We start from the raw sequence: 21195 nt of genomic DNA, 5'->3' as shown, positions 1-21195 counted from the left end.
ATTCCTAATTAACACCTTGTATCCAGTAACCAACCTCTTCCCCCAGTAATACAGAAATCAGTGGATTGCACCAAGTGGGAGGCCTGAGTTCAGCTCTCACCTGCTACAGAGATGTGTAATATTTCTGAACAGGATGATTAGGAAAATAATAAAAAATAATTGAGCTCTGTGACACAATGGGCCCCTACTCTGCTGATGTAACTGAGAAGAGGACAGACTTGGTTGATAGTGTTGGATTACACCAGTGCTGATATTTTTAAAAAGTGTTTACAAAGAAACTGTTTACAAGATATTAAATTATTGAAACTTCTAAATATTCATCAAACTAAATGACAGGAGCTGTAGTTAAGTGACCTGATAAAACTCAGAACACTTATTAATGGAGCTCTGTTGCCTGTGTCCATGCTGCTAGATTGGGGCCTACGATCAGACAGACTTGTCAGACGCTTCCACTTTCATTCTGGCGAGTCCTGTGATGTAGGACAAAACCTTTCTGTAACCAACTTCCATCTGTGATCATGGTTGTTGGGGAAATTGAGGTCAGGGTGGGTGGGGGAGAGAAGAGGGTGGAGTGGGGGGGAAGGGGGAGGGAAGAGGGTGGAAGGGGGGGGGAGAGAAGAGTGGGGGGGGAGAGAAGAGTGGGGGGGGAGAGAAGAGTGGGGGGGGAGAGAAGAGTGGGGGGGAGAGAGAAGAGTGGGGGGGGAAGAGAAGAGTGGGGGGGGAAGAGAGAAGAGTGGGGGGGGAAGAGAGAAGAGTGGGGGGGAGAGAGAAGAGTGGGGGGGAGAGAGAAGAGTGGGGGGGAGAGAGAAGAGTGGGGGGGAGAGAGAAGAGTGGGGGGGAGAGAGAAGAGTGGGGGGGAGAGAGAAGAGTGGGGGGGAGAGAGAAGAGTGGGGGGAGAGAGAAGAGTGGGGGGAGAGAGAAGAGTGGGGGGAGAGAGAAGAGTGGGGGGGGCGAAGAGAGGGGGGGCGAAGGGGGGGGCGAAGGGGGGGGGGGGGGGCGAAGAGTGGGGGGGGGCGAAGAGTGGGGGGGGCGAAGAGTGGGGGGGGCGAAGAGTGGGGGGGGCGAAGAGTGGGGGGGGGCCGAAGAGTGGGGGGGGGGGGCGAAGTGGGGGGGGGGGGGGCGAAGTGGGGGGGGGGCGAAGTGTGGGGGGGCGAAGTGGGGGGGGGGCGAAGTGGGGGGGGGGGGGCGAAGAGTGGGGGGGGGCGAAGAGTGGGGGGGGCGAAGAGTGGGGGGGGGCGAAGAGTGGGGGGGGGGCGAAGAGTGGGGGGGGGCGAAGAGTGGGGGGGGGCGAAGAGTGGGGGGGGGCGAAGAGTGGGGGGGGGCGAAGAGTGGGGGGGGGGCGAAGAGTGGGGGGGGGCGAAGAGTGGGGGGGGGCGAAGAGTGGGGGGGGGCGAAGAGTGGGGGGGGCGAAGAGTGGGGGCGGCGAAGAGTGGGGGGGGCGGCGAAGAGTGGGGGGGGTGAAGAGTGGGGGGGGTGAAGAGTGGGGGGGGTGAAGAGTGGGGGGGGTGAAGAGTGGGGGGGGCGAAGAGTGGGGGGGGCGAAGAGTGGGGGGGGCGAAGAGTGGGGGGGGCGAAGAGTGGGGGGGGCGAAGAGTGGGGGGGGCGAAGAGTGGGGGGGGCGAAGAGTGGGGGGGGCGAAGAGTGGGGGGGGCGAAGAGTGGGGGGGGCGAAGAGTGGGGGGGGCGAAGAGTGGGGGGGGCGAAGAGTGGGGGGGGCGAAGAGTGGGGGGGGCGAAGAGTGGGGGGGGCGAAGAGTGGGAGGGGCGAAGAGTGGGAGGGGCGAAGAGTGGGGGGGGGCGAAGAGTGGGGGGGGGCGAAGAGTGGGGGGGGGCGAAGAGTGGGGGGGGCGAAGAGTGGGGGGGGCGAAGAGTGGGGGGGGCGAAGAGTGGGGGGGGGCGAAGAGTGGGGGGGGGCGAAGAGTGGGGGGGGCGAAGAGTGGGGGGGGCGAAGAGTGGGGGGGGCGAAGAGTGGGGGGGGGCGAAGAGTGGGGGGGGGGCGAAGAGTGGGGGGGGGCGAAGAGTGGGGGGAGCGAAGAGTGGGGGGGGAGCGAAGAGTGGGGGGGGAGCGAAGAGTGGGGGGGGGCGAAGAGTGGGGGGGGCGAAGAGTGGGGGGGGCGAAGAGTGGGGGGGGGCGAAGAGTGGGGGGGGGCGAAGAGTGGGGGGGGGCGAAGAGTGGGGGGGGGCGAAGAGTGGGGGGGGGCGAAGAGTGGGGGGGGGCGAAGAGTGGGGGGGGGCGAAGAGTGGGGGGGGCGAAGAGTGGGGGGGGGCGAAGAGTGGGGGGGGGCGAAGAGTGGGGGGGGGCGAAGAGTGGGGGGGGGGAAGAGTGGGGGGGGCGAAGAGTGGGGGGGGCGAAGAGTGGGGGGGGCGAAGAGTGGGGGGGGCGAAGAGTGGGGGGGGCGAAGAGTGGGGGGGGCGAAGAGTGGGGGGGGCGAAGAGTGGGGGGGGCGAAGAGTGGGGGGGGGCGAAGAGTGGGGGGGGGCGAAGAGTGGGGGGGGGCGAAGAGTGGGGGGGGGGCGAAGAGTGGGGGGGGGCGAAGAGTGGGGGGGGGCGAAGAGTGGGGGGGGGCGAAGAGCGGGGGGGGGCGAAGAGCGGGGGGGGGCGAAGAGCGGGGGGGGGCGAAGAGCGGGGGGGCGAAGAGCGGGGGGGGGCGAAGAGCGGGGGGGGAGGAAGAGCGGGAGGGGAGGAAGAGCGGGAGGGGAGGAAGAGCGGGAGGGGAGGAAGAGCGGGAGGGGAGGAAGAGCGGGAGGGGAGGAAGAGCGGGAGGGGAGGAAGAGCGGGAGGGGAGGAAGAGCGGGAGGGGAGGAAGAGCGGGAGGGGAGGAAGAGCGGGAGGGGAGGAAGAGCGGGAGGGGAGGAAGAGCGGGAGGGGAGGAAGAGCGGGAGGGGAGGAAGAGCGGGAGGGGAGGAAGAGCGGGAGGGGAGGAAGAGCGGGAGGGGAGGAAGAGCGGGAGGGGAGGGGGAAGGGTGGGGAATCTACCTCACCTGGATGAACAAAGGAAATGAATGGATACAGGATTAATGACAAAGTCACTGGTTGGACCAACAGCCTTGTTCAATATGCTCATGTAGAGCACAGACACGTCAAATATCTTACCTATCTGATGAATGGAGTAGTAGCTGTCCTTTTTGTCAAGAAAAGCATTCAATATATTATAATATTCATCTCTTTGCTGTTTCCCATTTACCCATCTCCAATCTGCAAATAAGGAAGAGGAAATTAACTGAAGATAAGAAAACACAAGTGATACTGAAAGTTAGATCAAAGGACTTCTGAATGAGCAGGCAAACTGTGGCATGTTGAAAATCACAGTTTTGTATCATTGGAGGGTGGAGGAACTGACAGGGTTGGGGATGAGAGGAAGAGAAGAGAAATCCAGAAAGGAGCAATGCCTTACGTGCTCAAACCTCAGGGATCAAACAACATAATCGGATTTTAGGGCCTCGAGTGAAACATTCCATCCCAGGCACTCAGTTAGTGGCTTGACAAGGACATAGAGATAATGGGACAATTTATTTCACACTATACATAACCCCAAACTTCCATACCCATAACCACACGTTCTGAACATAGCCAGAGACCCACTCACTAGGGGTCAGTTCTCAAAACTCACCTCGACCCAGATGTCTGCATATGAGCGCCTGGGCAAAGATCATTTGACCACATCGCAACATGCAACCCCAGCCATTATCAGAGGTCGGTCCTGTGCCACCTGCCCAGAAACAAAAGAATTCAACATATTTACCTGAATTTATTACTACCACATACAATGAACATGTCATACTACACATTTCTTCTGCACAATACTTGGCAAACAATGTTAACATGTAGAATCACCTGAGAACGGGAAATAAAAGGGAAACAAACTTCACAGCTGTCTGACCCAGCAGTGAACCTGCAGAGCGAACAGCCTCCGCCGTTTAGTCCTTAAGAGGTTTATAAAATCATGAAGGGCATAGATAGGATGAATAGCCAAGATCTTTTCCCCAGAATGGGGGAGTCCAGAACTCGATGGTATAGGTTTAAGGTGAGAGGGGAAAGATTTAAATTGGATCTCAGGGACAGTGTCTTCATGCAGAGGATGGTGTGTGTACGGAATGAGGAAGTGGTGGAGGCTGGTACAATTACAACATTTAACGGGCATCTGGATGGGTGTAATGAATAGGAGGGGTTTAGAGGGATATGGGCCAAATGCTGGCAAATGGGATTAGATTTATTTAGGATATCTGGTCATCATCGATGAGTTGGATCAAAGGGTCTGTTTCCATGCTGTACAACTTTGTCTCTAAATGATCACATCACTGGCCTTGTGTCTCGTGTCAGTGTTTTCTGACTTGTGGCCTAATGCTATCTGAACACACTCAAACATTTTGTCTTGGGGCTAGATTAGAGTGGTGCTGGAAAAGCACAGGTCAGGCAGCATCCGAGGAGCAGGCCCTCTTGCTCCTCAGATGCTGTCTGACCTGCTGAGCTTTTCCAGCACCACTCTAAACTAGACTCTGGTTTCCAGCATCTGCAGTCCTTGTTTTTACCATTTTGTCTTGGGAACACTAAGCTACTTCATGGGCAATTTGGCATGGCTAATCCCGCACAGCTTTGGACTGAGAGATAAAACTGGAGCACCTGGAGGAAACCCACACAGACACAAGGAGAATGTGCAAACTTCACATCAGCTATCCTCTGGTCATCCGGCACTTCAGCTGTGGCCAGTGGAATAATCTGGGACCTAGTCACAATGCAAACCAGGAATATTCCAGGCAATTATTCTTGCAAAGCCTCAGTAGCCAGCTCTCATAAAACCATTAGAAACGCCAGTACTCTCTGACAATGTGACAGGCCTAATTTAGTCAGGGTCCCAGGGAAGATCAACAAACCAAAAAAAAAACAAACTTACTGCATGATGCAATGACAAAAGCCAGTGGACAGGATTTCACTTTTTTTTTTAAAACCGCTGTTACTTTTAATAGCCAAATTAGTATCAACATAAAACACAAGTTAACAGGAAAATTCTGGTCAATATAAATTATAAATAACAGTTACAAACGCAAAACTCATAGCATTATTGGGTACCCCACATAACATATTTAGTTTGGCATAATTTCAGCCACACATTAAAGTCCTTCAAGACACGATGGGCTGAACTGGCCGTAACAGTTCTGTGACTCTGAAGTACACAGACAAACCAATGCAACTGTCAGCTTTAAAGATTCTAAAAACTTACTTTAGAAATGATGGCCTGGGTTTTGCAGTAGCAAATGATAGCAAAACTGTCAGCAGTTGCTGTCATTACTCCTGAAACTCTCAGCAACCTCGGGAGCCAGTACATGCACAATTAGAAGTGATTTTGTTGTCTAAAATTAGATTAACAGTGGAGGATTAATCATTAGTGCCTTTTACTTCCTGGTTTGCTCTCTGTCAGAATACTTCACCGAGATTGGCCTTTTACACTTATTGATAACATCACTACTGTTAAAGCTCTGGAAAGCCTTGACTTGCTATTAGATTCAAATTAACAATGTCAAAGGGGAAATTCACACTAGAGATAATTAATAGACAGCTTTCTTAGAAGTCAGCAAGTCAACATAATTACTTCACCATTGATTGTGAGAACTGCGATAATCTTTATATCTTAGAACAACGATAGGCAAAGAACTGCAGATGCTGGAAATCTTAAACAAAAACGGAAACTGCTGGGAGAAACTCAGGTCTGGCAGCATGTGTGGAAAGAAAGCAGAGTTAACATTGAGTCAAATGACCCTTCTTCAGAACAGGCATGTGGAACTTACCTTAAGCAGTCTTTGTGGTGGCAAGTCATAGATGAAGAGAAAGCTAGGTAAGTGCAAGGAGGTGACAGGAATAGAAAGATGGGCTGATAGGGTAAAATAACAGATTGGGCAAAGGCTCATTAGGAACACAGGTAAAAACGAGGACTGCAGATGCTGGAAACCTGAGTCTGGATTAGAGTGGTGCTGGAAAAGCACAGCAGGTCAGGCAGCATCCAAGGAGCAGGGAAATCGATGTATCAGGCAAAAGCCCTTCATCCTGAAGGGCTTTTGCCCGAAACGTCGATTGTCTTGCTCCTTGGATGCTGCCCGACCTGCTGTGCTTTTCCAGCACCACTCTAATCCAGACTCACGAGGAACATAGACATAGGTTTGTTGGGCCAAATGGCTTCTTTGTGAAACACAGGAACAGGAATCAACCTTTCAACTCCTCAAGCATGTTCTGTCTTTAATCTAGATCATGGCTGACAGGTACCTTAAATCCTACCAGGGGAGCTCTGGAAGCAAATGTCCCAGATTTCCACAACTGTGTGTGGAGATTAATTTTCTGAAATCACCCCCTCTGACCCAAATCTAATTTTTCAAGTTATGCTCCCTTTCTCAGGACTCTTCCAAATTAACCCTACAATGTCCTTTTGCAACTTTGTTTCCATCCATACTACTTACTATGCTAAATATGTTAATATTGTCAGCAGACTTAGATATTCAGTTCCCTTTTCCTTCATAACACTTTCTGCAATGAGGATTAACCAAGCACAAAAGTAATCAGGTAATAACCACCTACCAATGGGAGAGAAATTCTTCCTGTATGTAAACCAGAGCCGTGAGGTGACATCTGAAAAGATCTCATCTTTATCTAGAGAGAGAAAAAAATAAAGAGATGAAAACAACACTCATTGGCCTATTTTCATTTGGCTAGAAGTCTGAAGAAGAAAGGAAAACTGAATTTGAATAATCTAATCGCAAGCATACGCTCAAAATGAGTCCAATAACTTTACAGCCAAATAGTTCCTTCATTTATAGCATAATCAGTGGTATATTGGTCAATAATATGACACCCAATAAGCACCATTGGAAGCCCCACAAACAGTAACGAGATAAGTTGGTGTGTTATATAATTGTAATGGCTGTGGAGAAATATCAGTCAGGTCACTGAAGAGGTGGAACAATTTCTCACAATCGGGAGCTTGGAATGGTTTAGTTTCAACACATCGATAAGGCCGTGAATTAACTTTTCACCAGAAAGACAGATCCTCAAACAATGCAACATTTCCTCAGCACTACACTTGTGTCATAGAGTTGTACAGCATGGGAACATGCCGACCAAATATTCTAAATTAATCCAGTCCCCATTTGCCAGCACTTAGCCCATATTCCTCCAAATCCTTCTTATTCATATACCCATCCAAATGCCTTCTGAATGTTTAATTGTACGAGCCTCCATCACTTTCTCTGGCAGCCCATTCCATACATGCACCACCCTTTGCATGAAAAAGTTGGCCCTTAGTTCCCTTTTATATCTTTCCCATCACCCTAACCTTTGCCCTCTAGTTCTGGACTCCCCCCAACCCAGGGAAAAGATCTTGTCTATTAACCTTGTCCATGCGCCTCATTATTTTATAAACCTCTATGAGGTCACCCCTCAGCCTCCAACACTCCAGTGAAAACAGCCCTATATATTCATCCTCTCCCTATAGCTCAAACCCTCCAACCCTGGCAACATCCTTGTAAATCTTTTCTAAACTCTTTCGATTTTCACAACATCCTTCCCATAGGAGGGAGACCAGAATTGCACGATATATTCCAAAGTGGCCGAACCAGACACACATGACCTCCCAACTCCTATGCTCAATGCTCTGACCAATAAAGGAAAGTATACTAAATGCCTTCTTCACTATGCTATCTACCCGAGACTCCATTTGCAAGGAACTATGAACCTGCACGGCAAAGTCTCTTTGTTCAGCAACACTCTGCAGGAGCTTCCCATTAAGTGAGAGTCCTGCCCTGATTTGCTTTTCCAAAATGCAGCACCTCAAATTTATCCAAATTCAACTCCATTTGCCATTTGTTGGCCCATCAGCTCAAGATTCTGTTGTACCCTGAGGTAACCTTCTTTGCTGTCTACTATACCTTCCATTTTGGTATCACATGCAAATTTACTCACTATACCTTCTATGTTCACATCCAAATCATTTATATAAATGACAAAAAACAGTGGACCCAGCACCGATCCTTGTGGCACTCCACTGGTCACAGGCCTCCAGTCTGAAAAACAACCCTCCACCACCACCCTCTGTCTTCGAACTTCGAGCCAGTTCTGTATCCAAATGGCTAGTTCTCCCTGTATTCCATGAGATCTAACCAATCTCCCATGAGGAACCTTGTTGAAGGCCTTACTGAAGATCATATAAATCAGGAATCATATAACAACCGGAATCGGTGAGCGGTGGAAATAGCCTCTTCTATTCAGCAATCGTAGCACAAATTCGAGGCGGCAATAGAATCCTGAAATACAGTTCTTACAAGAGCCCCTTGATACATAGTTCTTACATATATTAAAATTCCATTACTATTGTTTACATTTTTTATCTATAGCACACAAAAGTTTGAAAGGCTTGTGTCCAGGGACACAGGAGATGGGTTAAAACGTGCTATATGCTGGCTGCTACGACAGATGGGATTAAGTGTGTCTGTCGAGTCTGCTTGCATAAAGGTCGAACGCCTCGTCCTTTTGCCTTTTAAATTGGAAAATGTTAGTAAAAATACTAGGCCTATATGCTTTCAATAAGTTAAAAATTGTACCTATATTTAAGAAAACATTAAATTGATTACTGCTGCTAGGTTGTGAGATTTATTTACTATTTGTCGGTACGAGTTTCAATCATTCATGCAATTTCATGGAAGCGCTGTTTTGTCAGTTAGTCTCTGAAAGGGATAATGGCCCAGTTAAAAGGTAATTAACAGGTACTTGGTAACTGGGGAATCTATTCAGGTCCAGGACATGGTTGGTAAGGGTTGATTAATATTATAAAGTTTGTGGAGGCTTGATGGGGATGGTATTGTTCTGAACACTGCACTTATTCAGAGGTAAATACTGCTTGTAACAAGGGCTGATAAGGTGTGAAAATGCAGTAATGGGTTTGAAAGGGTTGCTTTTAAATTTGGATAGTAAAATAAACTACAGAACTGCAGTTTTATGAATGACTGAATGAAACAGTTTTTTTTGTAAATAACGGGTTGGTAAAGAGTTATGAATGAATGAAAGGGAACCTGATATTAATGAATATAGCGGGGTGGTGGGTGAGTTAATAAAGAAAGCCTATAACACAATGTCTCACAACATCCATGCTTGGCCCTCATCAATCCTCTTCATTACTTCTTTGAAAAACTCAATCAAGTTAGTGAGGCATGATGGCGGCACGGTAGCTCAGTGGTTAGCACTGCTGCCTCACAGTCCCAGGGACCAGTGTTTGATTCCAGCCTCAGGCGACTGTCTGTATGGAGTTTGCACATTTTCCCCATGTCTGCATGGGTTTCCTCCTGGTACTCTGATTTCCTCCCACAATCCAAAGATGTGCAGGTTAGGTGAACTGGCCATGTTAAGTTGCCCATAGTTTTCAAGGATGTGTAGGCTAGGTGCATTAGTCATGGGAAATGCAGAGTAATTGGGGAGGTCTGGGCAGGATACACTTCAAAGGGTTGGTGTGGACTTGGGCCAAATGGCCTGTTTCCACACTGTAGGGATTCTATGATTCCCCGTACACAAAGCCATGATGATTATCCCTAATCAGTCTTTGCCTATCCAAATAAATGTAAATCCTGTCCCTCAGGATTCCCCCTAACACCGATAGCAGGCTCACCGGTCTATAGTTCCCTGCTTTTCCTTATCACTTTTCTTAGTGTCACCACATTAACAAACCTCCAGTTTTCCAGAACCTCACCTATGACTATTGATGATCTAAATATCTCAGTAAGGAGCCCAGCAATCACTTCCCCAGCTTCCTAGAGTTCTAGGGTACACCTGATCAGATCCTGGGGATTTATCCACCTTTATGTGTTTTAAGACATCCAGCACCACTTCCTCTGTAAAATGGACATTTTTCAAGATGTCACCATCTACTTCCCCACATTCTGTAACTTCCACTAATGCAAAATACTGGTTTTAGTATCTCGCCCATCACCTACTTACTGATCTTTGAGGGGTCCTACTCTCTCCCTAGTTAGCCTTTTGTCCTTGATGTATTTATAAAATCCTTAACCCTATTTGCCAAGCTATCTCATGTCCCCATTTTGCCCTCCGGATTTCCCTCTTAAGTATACTCCTACTGTCTTTATAGTCTAAGGATTCACTCAATCTCTGTATCTCTGTTGTGGATTCCTGACATATGCTTCCTTCTTTTTCTTGACCAAACCCTCAATTTCTCTACTCATCCAGAATTTCCTACAACTACCAGCCTTGCCTTTCACCCTAACAGGAACATACTGCCTCTGAACTGTCATTATCTCATTTTTGAAGGCTTCCCATTTTTCAGCTGTCCCTTTATCTGTGCACGTCTGCCCCCAATCAACTTCTGAAAATACCTGCCTAATACTGTCAAAATTGGCCTTCCTCCAATTTAGAACTTCAACTTTTACATCAGGTGTATCCTTTTCCATCACTATTTTAAAACTAATAGAATTATGGTCGCTGGCCCCAAAATGCTCCCCCACTGACACCTCAGTCACTGAGGTAAAAACAATGACTGCAGATGCTGGAAACCAGATTCTGGATCAATGGTGCTGGAAGAGCACAGCAATTCAGGCAGCATCCGAGGAGCTTCAGCAAAATCGACGTTTCGGGCAAAAGCCCTTCATCAGGAATAAAGCTCTTATTTCCCAAGAGTAGGTCAGGTTTTGCACCTTCTCTATTTGGTACATTCACATACTGAATTAGAAAATTTTCTTGTGCACACTTAAACTTCTCTCCATCTAAACCCCTAAACGCTTAACACTATGACAGTCCCAGTCTATGTTTGGAAAGTTAAAATCCCCTACCATTACTGTCCCATTATTCTTACAGATGATGGAGATCTTCTTACAAATTTGTTTCTCAATTTCCTGCTGAGGATTGGCTGGGCGGTGGGAGGGGGGGGGCTTGTACAATCCCAACAAGGTGATCATCCCTTACTTATTTCTCACTTCCACCCAGATAACTTCCCTGGATATATTCCCAAGAATATTCTCCCTAAGTAGAGCTGTAACACTATCCCTTATCAAAAACGCCACTCCCACTCCTCTCTTGCCCCCACCCCCCCCTTTCTATCCTTCCTGTAGCATTTGTATCCTGGAACATTAAGCTGCCAGTCCTGACCATCCCTAAGCCATGTCTCTCATAATTGCTATGATATCCCAGTTCCGTGTTCCTAACCATGCCCTGCATTCATCTGCCTTCCCTGTTAGGCCTCTTGCATTGAAATAAATGCAGTTTAATTTCTCAGTCCTACCTTGTTCTCTGCTTTGTTCCTGCCTGCCCTGAGGTTTGACTTGTATCAGTCTCAGATTGATCTCTTTCCTCAACATCTCCTAAGGCAGACAAACAGAGAGGCTGTGTTGCCTGCTGGCTGCCGGACTCAAGGACATAGTCTCCAGTTGAGAAGAATTTTGAATGGAGAGGAAGGATCTACTGGAGTAACATGTTGGAAATCAAGCCCTGCTATTCCCACAGTCGTCACAAAAGTTAAAAGATTTTATAATATATGTAGAATTCTGACCCAGCTTGACAGAAAGCATAGAACAGGTTTCCATAAGTAGCAATTCTCCAAATTCAGTGGTCATTGCATTATTACGTTGTTTCTCAACAAGTTAGTCTCACCTAAATTATATATTATGAACTTCTACTAGAATGAGGTGATTGAACATTGCCCCAAGAAGAGAGCACTTCCAAGATTTTTGTCAAATGAAGCATTTGTAGTTGGATGAAAAAAACTAGAGCCAAAACAACAAAGCAAGATATGCATTTGAAATGTTAGACTACATCTGTCAGTATACCAGGAAATAAGGTGAAACATTGATAAAAACAATAGAATTAAAGGCTCCATGTACCATTTTGTAACATGGATGAAAAGCACAAATAAAAGTGAAAATATGATCTGACAGCCCTTATAGTGATGTGATTGCAAAGTGACTGTGCCTGAGGCCTAAACATTCAAGGGTATCTGAATTTCAAAAAGGGGGTGGGTAGCTGTGCTATAAACAATGAGATCAGTATAGTAGAGTGAAATGATCTTAGTTTGGAAGATCCAAATCAATTTGGGTGGAGATGAGATACATCAAAGGAAGGAAGTCATTAGTGAGAGTAATTGGTATGCCTCTTAACAGTACCAAAATGTCAATTTTCCTGCTCCTCGGATGCTGCCTGACTTGCTGTACTTTTCCAACACCACTCTAATCTTGACTCTTAACGGTACGGCAGAGTATACATGATGAAATCACGGGGTTCTGAAATAATCCTGGGCAATTTTAATTCTTCTATAAATTATGTGAATCAAATTGTCAAAGGTAGCTGAGATGATAGTTCACAGTGTATTCAGCAGAGTTTCTCAGAACAATATGTTCTGAAACCAACCAGGGAACAGGCCATTTAGATCTTGAAATATGGAATGAGACAATTATAGTCATAGAGATGTACAATATGGAAACAGACCCTACAGTCCAACTGATCCACGCCAACCAGATATCCTAAATTAATCTAGTCCCATTTGCCAGCACCTGGCCCATATCCCTCTAAATGCTTCCTATTCATATACTCCTCCAGATGCCTTTTAAATGTTGTATTTGTACCAGTCTCCACCACCACCTCTGGCAGTACATTCCATACATGCACCACCATCTGTGTGAAAAAGTTGCCCCTTAGGTTCCTTTTAAAACTTTCCCCTCTCACTTTAAACCTATGCTCTCTAATTCTGGGCTCCCTCAAAGACCTTGTCAATTTATCCTATCCATGCCCCTCATGATTTTATAAACCTCCATTAGGTCACCCCTCAGCCTCCGACATTCCAGGGAAAGCAGCATTAGTCTATTCAGCCTCCCCCTTATAGCTCAAACCCTGGCATCCTTGTAGATCTTTCCTGAACCCTTTCAAGTTTCACAACATCCTTCCTATAGGAGGGAGTCCACAAACTGCACACAATATTCCAAAAATGGCATAACCAATATCCTGTACAACCATTAATTAATTACTCCTGGTAAAGAATTCTGTATGGAGGAATGATAACGATATGATAGAATTTCAAATCCACTTGGCCTAGTTCTATTATTATTTATAATCTTACAAAAATTGTCAACAATAGGTGCATATCTAAGAAATCTAAATGAGACTTAAAGCAAATCAACACATAAAGGAAGTCATAATGTTTGAGTTGAAAAGTGTTCAAAGGTTGATGAAACATCAATAACAAAAAATAATAAATTGCCTTGCCTTTTTGCACATTATCCCAAAGAATATTTGTAACATTCCTGGCTTTGTCAAAGACTTATCAAACATACTTTGAGTATGGCATGGAATTTTGGTAACCTAATTTCAAAAAGCATATATGTGCATTGATAATGGTGCACAGAACAGATGAGCAGTGAAAACAAGATGATGAAATCTTAATTTTTGAAGTCAAAAAACATGGTAACCATGGGAAATCTTGCCTAAGTACACAAATACATAATGGTGTAAAGATTGAGGAGTGTCAGAATGAGGAGTGTCAGGAAGACAGTTTTATGAAATGGGCAGACACATGATGAATACAGAGGAGCATGAAGTGATACCTTTTGGTGGGAAGAATGGAGGGAGGGAGTGTTTGAACAAATGGTTGAACTTTAAAGGGTATGCAGGAGGACAGAGACCTGGGGGTGTATACACAAAAAATTTTAAAGGTGACAGGATAAAATCGAGAAATGTTGAGAAAAACATTTGGGATCCTTAGCTGTATTAATAGCCTTATTAATAGCCTTATGGATAGAGCTTCGAAATACTAAGGGTAAAAAGACCCTCTTGGGAGTCATCTACAGGCCCCCAAACAGTAGTCTGGATGTCGGATGTAAGTTAAATCAGGAGCTGAAATTGGCCTGTCGCAAAGATGTCACTACAGTTGTTATGGGGGATTTTAACATGCAGGTAGACTGGGAGAATCAGGATGGTATTGGGCCACAAGAAAGAGACTTTGTGGAGTGCCTCAGAGATGGATTCTTAGAGCAGCTGGTGCTGGAGCCGACCAGGGAGAAGGCAATTCTGGATCTGGTATTGTGTAACGAACCAGAATTGGTCAGAGACCTCGAAGTGAAGGAGCCATTGGGAAGTAGTGACCATAATACAATAAGCTTCAATCTGCAATTTGAGAGGGAGAGGGTACAGTCGGAAGTGACAGTACTTCTGTTGAATAAAGGGAATTATGGAGCTATGAGGGAGGAGCTGGCCAAAGTTCAATGGTGCAATACCTTAGCAGGGATGACCGTGGAGGAACAATGGCGGATATTTCTGTGTATAATGCAGAAGTTGCAGGATCAGTTCATTCCTAAAAGGAAGAAAGATCCCAGGAGGAGGCACGGGCGGCCGTGGCTGACAAGGGAAGTAAAGAAACATATAAAGTTAAAAGAGAAAAAGTATAACATAGCTAAGATAAGTGGGAAGACTGAGGACTGGGAAGCTTTTAAAGAGCAACAGAGGATTACTAAGAAGGAAATACGCAGAGGGAAAATGAGGTACGAAGGTAAACTGGCCAAGAATATTGAGGAGGATAGTAAAAGCTTTTTTAGGTATGTGCAAGGCAAAAAAATGGTTAGGACAAAAATTGGGCCCTTGAAGACAGAAACAGGGGAATATATTACTAGGAACAAAGAAATGGCAGAGGAATTAAATGGGTACTTCAGATCTGTGTTCACTTGGGAAGACACAAGCAATCTTCCTGAGGTAACAGTGGCTGAAGGACCTGAACGTAAGGGAATTTATATTTGCCAGGATTTGGTGTTGGAGAGGCTGTTAGGTCTGAAGGTTGATAAGTCTCCGGGGCCTGATGGTCTGCATCCCAGGGTACTGAAGGAGGTGGCTCGGGAAATTGTGGATGCGTTGGTGATTATTTTCCAGAGTTCAATAATTTCGGGGTTGGTTCCTGAGGATTGGAGGGTGGCTAATGTTATACCACTTTTTAAGAAAGGTGGGCGAGAGAAAGCAGGTAATTATAGACCAGTTAGTCTGACCTCAGTGGTGGGAAAGATGCTGGAGTCTATTATAAAGGATGAAATTACTGCACATCTGGATAGTAGTAACAGGTTAGGACAGAGTCAGCATGGATTTATGAAGGGGAAATCATGCTTGACTAATCTTCTTGAATTTTTTGAGGATGCAACTATGAAGTTGGACGAGGGAAATCCAGTAGATGTAGTGTACCTGGACTTTCAGAAAGCTTTTGATAAAGTCCCACACAGGAGGTTAGTGAGTAAAATTAGGGTGCATGGTATTGGGGGCAAAGTACTAGATTGGATTGAAAATTGGTTGGCTAATAGGAAACAAAGGGTAGTGATAAACGGCTCCATTTCGGAATGGCAGGCAGTGACCAGTGGGGAACCGCAGGGATCCTTGCTGGGACCACAGCTTTTTACAATATATGTTAATGATATAAAAGATAGTATCAGCAATAACATTAGCAAATTTGCTGATGATACAAAGCTGGGTGGCAGGGTGAAAAGTGATGAGGATGTTAGGAGATCACAGGGTGACCTGGACAAGTTAGGTGAGTGGGCAGATGCATGGCAGATGCAGTTTAATGTGGATAAATGTATGGTTATCCACTTTGGTAGCAAGAACAGGAAGGCAGACTACTACCTCAATGGAATCAATTTATGTAAAGGGGCAGTACAGAGAGATCTGGATGTTCTTGTACACCAGTCAATGAAGGCAAGCATGCAGGTACAGCAGGTAGTGAAGAAGGCTAATAGCATGCTGGCCTTCATAACAAGAGGAATTGAGTATAGAAGCAAAGAGGTGCTTCTGCAGCTGTACAGGGCCCTGGTGAGACCACACCTGGAGTACTGTGTGCAGTTCTGGTCTCCAAATTTGAGAAAAGACATTCTGGCTATTGAGGGAGTGCAGCGTAGGTTCACGAGGTCAATTCCTAGAATGGCATGATTACCTTACACTGAAAGACTAAAGCGACTGGGCTTGTATACCCTTGAGTTTCGAAGATTGAGAGGGGATCTGATTGAGACGTATAAGATTATGAAAGGATTGGACACTCTGGCAGTAGAAAACATATTTCCATTGATGGGTGAGTGCCGAACCAGAGGACACAGCTCAGGAGAAACTTCTTCACCCAGAGAGTGGTGGCTGTGTGGAATGCTCTGCCCCAGAGGGCAGTGGAGGCCCAGTCTCTGGATTCATTTAAGAAGGAGTTGGATAGAGCTCTCAAAGATAGTGGAATCAAGGGTTATGGAGATAAGGCAGGAACAGGATATTGATTAGGAATGATCAGCCATGATTATATTGAATGGCGGTGCAGGCTCGAAGGGCTGAATGGCCTATTCCTGCACCTATTGTCTATTGTGTATTGTCAAAAGCAAAGAAATTATGATAAACCTATCTGAAAGATTTTCCACACATCAGCTGGAGAAATATATTCAATTGTGGGCACATAAGAAGGAGAAAGTGGAGAAGATACTGGAGGGATTCATGATAAGTTACATAGGGTGACCGGATATGTCATGGTTGTTCTTCTTGGGGCTGAAAAGGTTAGGAGATTTGATAAATATGTAAAATAATGAAGTTATTTTATAGAATAACTAGAAACTATTTCCAGTCACAGAAAGGTCAGTAACCGGAATACACAGTTTTAAGATGACTGATAGAAATAAAAATGAGGAAATACTGTATATTGTTTTTACATGGCATGATTACATGATCCAGAATGTATTGCTGGAAAAGAATAATGAAAGCAGATTCAATGGAACTGGATACATATTTAAAATGGGAGGGGGAAAAGAAGCAGGGCTATTGAGGAAGAACAAGAAAGTGGATCTAGTTGGATGGCTCAACCAAAACTCTGGGATAGGCCTACTAGATTTATTGTCTTCCTTCAAGGCAGAGCCAACCAATTTATTCAAAATAACCTCACGTGGATCACAGAATATAAATGGAAGCAAGCAAAAAGTACATGTCAAAAGGAGAGCATCTGAACAAGATCTTTTGTTCAACAGATTAAAAATATGTGAATAAATTGACCAGGTCAGACTAAAAGAGAGTCTTTCAAAATTCACTTGGGCTCTGCTCTGAACTAGCAAATTTAAATGATATCTTCAGTGATCAAACAGCCTTTTCCAATTCAAGTTGGATTTTAAAAACACAGTTAATACTAAGTACTGATCGTACTAATTTAAATTGACTTTCAAGAGAGAAATCGAGTTTCATTCCCTCTGGATGTTGTGATGTTACTCCACCACTATCACTTATTATTCTGGTTCAGCTTCTTTCCCAAACTCCTGATAATAAAGTCTATGCTGCAGAGTTAAGCCAGCGTCGAGCGTGTAGTGCTGGAAACACACAGCAGATCAGGTAGCATCCGAGGAGGAGGAGAATCAATGTTTCGGACATAAGCCTTTCATCAGGAATTTCGGGCTTTTGCCCAAAATGTCGATTCTCCTGCTCCTCGGATGCTGCCTGACCTACTGTACTTTTCCAGCACTACACTCTCGACTCTGATCTCCAGCATCTGCAGTCCTCACTTTCTCAGAGTTCACCCAGCAACAGCCAGCCTCTAGTCTAGTCCAATACCAGAAATAGTCTACCTTCCGTCAACTACCATCATCAGAATGCCCTGCCGAACCAGTCTCCCTGTGAGCACTGTGTCCCAGTACCTGTGAGTGCACTGTATTTTGTTCCTAAAATCCAAACTGGCTCTGTTGTTTCTGGAAAATCTTCAAAATCGCCAAACCTCAAGGTGTCGTACGTTAGAGTAGCTGGGAAGAAATAAGAAAATGAGTTACAAACTATGAGAGGATTCTGAAGATGAATACAATTGCAGAACTTTCAATCTTCTTTATTCCATCTCACCTGACACCCATTCTTTTGTAAACTCATTAACATAGACAAGGTGGCATTGCCAGTCAATGATGATGGTGTACTAGCTTCTGAAACTATGCCACATTTATACATATATAACCTGATGGTTTCATCATTTTTTTTCAGTCACACCTTTCCATGTCAACATGTCTAAATTAGGGAACCTTCATGACAACACTTCAATAATTGCACATCTGATATACTGAGGTTTGCAGTCCTAACACTTAGATTCACACTAAATTTCCTATTGGCTTGTATTCTTGTATTCTAGTCCCTTCATCCACCAGTCTGCTCCAGCCTTTGGTCCCAACCTGGCTCAAGCAAGCTTTTGAACATTTGGTGGGGGAGAGGAGGAAGGGAACACGGAGTATCAAAGAAAAGGGGGTGGGGGTGGGGGTGGGGGAGGGAGAAGTGGTTTGGCAAGATGAAAGAAATGGAATAAAATAGAATGCACAGGGATGACAGAAAGGAGAAGACAGGAACATGGGCTGAAAGGGCTGATGAGGGTACATAAATGACAGAAATAAGGTTTTAATAGACAGCTACAGAGGAGGAAACGGGGAGCAATGATTAATTAATAGAGGATAAGCAAGGAAAAAGTGAAAATGGAAGGATCTATGTTGCAAGAAGAGTAAACAGGAGGACAATTTAGGGGAATTAGAGGGAGACTGAGGTTATAGTCCACCTAAGCAAAAGGCTTCAAAGCCAACAATTAATAATGGGTTGCCATATGGATGAACACATCAGAGAAAGGATAAAATAAAAACACAGTGGTAGAAAAACCCAGGTCTCTTTGACTAAAGGTTAACTCTACTTGTTTCCTGTCAGACCTGCTGAGTTTCTCCAGCAATTTCTGTTTTTATTTAAGATCTCCAGTATCCAGAGAACTCTGCTTTTATTACATCAGATAAGGTGATAGGAATGTCGCTTTGACACTGTCTCCTTCTCTAATCAGCTCCGTTCCATGATCCATATCCCACAAGCCATCATCTGGACCTATCATCCACAAGTTAAAACATAGAACAAAGTGTTTCTAGCTCATGTTCCCTTTTGTTTTGACGCGTGGCTGTCAAGATTGCTTTAAACCACATGGGTATCAGGTCTCACTTTTGTTTTAGTGAAAGTATCTTTTGTTGGGGAACAGGTTCTCTGTATGTTCCAAATGACTGCCATTCAGCTTTCAAGAATGAACTGCTATAGAAATATTCATAAATAGCTGTTCAGTATGACAGAACTTGAGTTTTGTTAAAAGAAAAAGACATTTTGTCAACACTCTTCATATCGCATTCATCAGGGCAATTCACAAAAATACCAATAAAAAGGTAAAACAACATTTATGTTGTATGACAGAACAATGCTGAAAAGCTTTGACATAATGTGTCTTTTTCTAAAGCAATACTCAAACCAGTTGCACAAATTTGTCTAAATGTGACAGATAAGTAAGAGGGTGCATGGGGACGATCAATAAATATGCATAAACGTACTGTTCTATCAATAATGAATAGAATACTGCAGGATCGTATGTTGCAAAGAATTACAAATGGCTGCAATTGCAGTAGGTATTGTGGTGTGGCAATGAAAGGAAGGTCTGGTTGTGAAGTATATAGTGAGTTAGTAGTGGGCTTGGGATTTCAAATAGAAAATTAACAGGCTGCTAGAAGCACATTCATTATCAGGTTATGCCCGTGTGAATTGCTGATATCTCCATTGGGTTTATCATGAGTGGCTGGAGCTTTGCTTAAAGAACATTCAAGAATCAATCATAAATTTATCACCACTCTTGGCTTTATTTCCAGAAAGTCACAAAGATGTAATCCAAGCCAACACACTGGTGCAGTGCAGACTGTGCTGCACTGCCAGAAGAGACCCTTCAGATGATGTTAAAGTAAGGAAGCGACAGCTCTCTTAGAGGAAGGCAAAGAATCCCCTAGCCAATGAAATGTAACAGATCACTCCCCAGTATTTTAGCCAATAGTTACTTCTAGACTAACAATCAACATGCGTTACCTGATCATTATTACCTTGCTCTATGGAATCCTGTTCACAATTTATCTTTTGCATTTCCCACATTATGACAGTGACTACACTTCAACCTACTTGATTGGCTGAGAAGCATTTGGAAATGGCCTGAGGTATTGGGAAGGCACTATGTAAATATAGAGTTGTATTATTCGGTTGTTAGTTGTGTTGAACTAACTGGAGGAACTGAGGGGCAAAGAGGACAGGAGAGGGCTAAACAGTTGTTAGGAGCTCATAAGGTCAGGAAGTTGAGGAGGATTGGGAAAATAAGATGTGAGCAGGTTTCAAAGAGGCTCAGAAAGAATTTTGGCATGTTAAAATGTGGTAGATGTAAAGATATGAAAAGTCATCTGTTTTGATACAAAAAGTAAAAAAGCATACTTGTTAAAAGCTGAAAGATTGGGAAACATTGTTTAGAATTATATGAATCAGTTAATAAGCAAATGCAGCAAGCAGCTTGTGAGCCGTTTGGACAAAGGGATTGGAGCAGAATACGTATTACTGTAACTGTGTAGTGCCTTGATGAGACTAAACCCAAATCATAATAAAAGCTTGGAGCTTCCCCAGAGTGCTATCAAGCAACATTTTGTATCAAGCAACATATTTGGACACATGGTAAAAACTGAATCAAAGATTTTAAGGGGCAACTTAAAGAGAAAAAAAAGCAAAACAGAGAGGCAAAAACATTTATGGAGCGAATTCCAGAGCTTAGACAATAGGCAGCTAATGTTGCGGACTTGCAGTGCACCAACGAGAAATAGAATGGTGCAAAGGACAGAGCTAATGTTAAGAAAGCATGAAAAAATGCCACTAAGTGATTCTCTGGTTCTGACTGGATAGTTTAAAAAGGAAAAGAAAAGGAATGCAGTCATAACCAGCTGGAAGATAATGGGAGAGATACTGGATGGTCAACTTTGTGACTGTGGCAGGCAAACCACACTAATGTCATTTGTGATTTTGATCACAGCCATTTCAGTGTTGTGCAGAAAGTTGGTTGGTGGGATTTTTAAAGAATGCTCACAAAAATGGGCAAGATTTGAAAGGTAACAGCCTCTTCGAGGACTTTGGGAAGTTGAAGTTGAGGCAATAGCTTGCGAGTAAAACAGGATTAAAGGTTTTTTTGATGACAAGGGTGATGACATCAAATATGCAGGGGTGGGGTACAGTACATGATTAGATGGGGCTGTTAACAGTAGCAGCTAACACAGGAGTCAGGAAGGGAAACTAGGTAGTCAACTGTTTAATGGGAATAAGAATAAGAGAGGTGGAACAAAGTTACTTGAACCAGATGAGTTATGGGAAGAGGAGAAAGCAAAATGCGAA

General features: G+C 44.8%; 2 protein-coding genes across 4 annotated transcripts in view; one reads left to right on the top strand and one right to left on the bottom strand.

Moving 5' to 3' along the window:
* Positions 1-21195, bottom strand: part of atg4b (autophagy related 4B, cysteine peptidase) — an 81636-nt gene that overhangs the window by 29496 nt on the left and 30945 nt on the right. For both annotated transcript variants that reach the window (XM_043701723.2, XM_087993867.1), the window contains exons 2-5: positions 17649-17750; positions 6562-6633; positions 3608-3706; positions 3091-3192 (exon numbers count right to left, since the gene is read on the bottom strand). In XM_043701723.2, coding sequence (XP_043557658.1) covers positions 3091-3192; positions 3608-3706; positions 6562-6633; positions 17649-17750 — 375 coding nt within the window. The remainder of the gene's footprint in view (positions 1-3090; positions 3193-3607; positions 3707-6561; positions 6634-17648; positions 17751-21195) is intronic.
* LOC148148362 (uncharacterized) overlaps positions 1-21195 on the top strand; it is a 65484-nt gene that overhangs the window by 27649 nt on the left and 16640 nt on the right. The window lies entirely within an intron of this gene.

This window comes from Chiloscyllium plagiosum, unplaced genomic scaffold, assembly GCF_037043375.1.
Source record: "Chiloscyllium plagiosum isolate Xiang-an unplaced genomic scaffold, Cpla_swu_hap1 HiC_scaffold_13, whole genome shotgun sequence".
Lineage (NCBI taxonomy): Eukaryota > Metazoa > Chordata > Chondrichthyes > Orectolobiformes > Hemiscylliidae > Chiloscyllium > Chiloscyllium plagiosum.
This window is presented reverse-complemented; position numbering and strand designations above follow the sequence as displayed.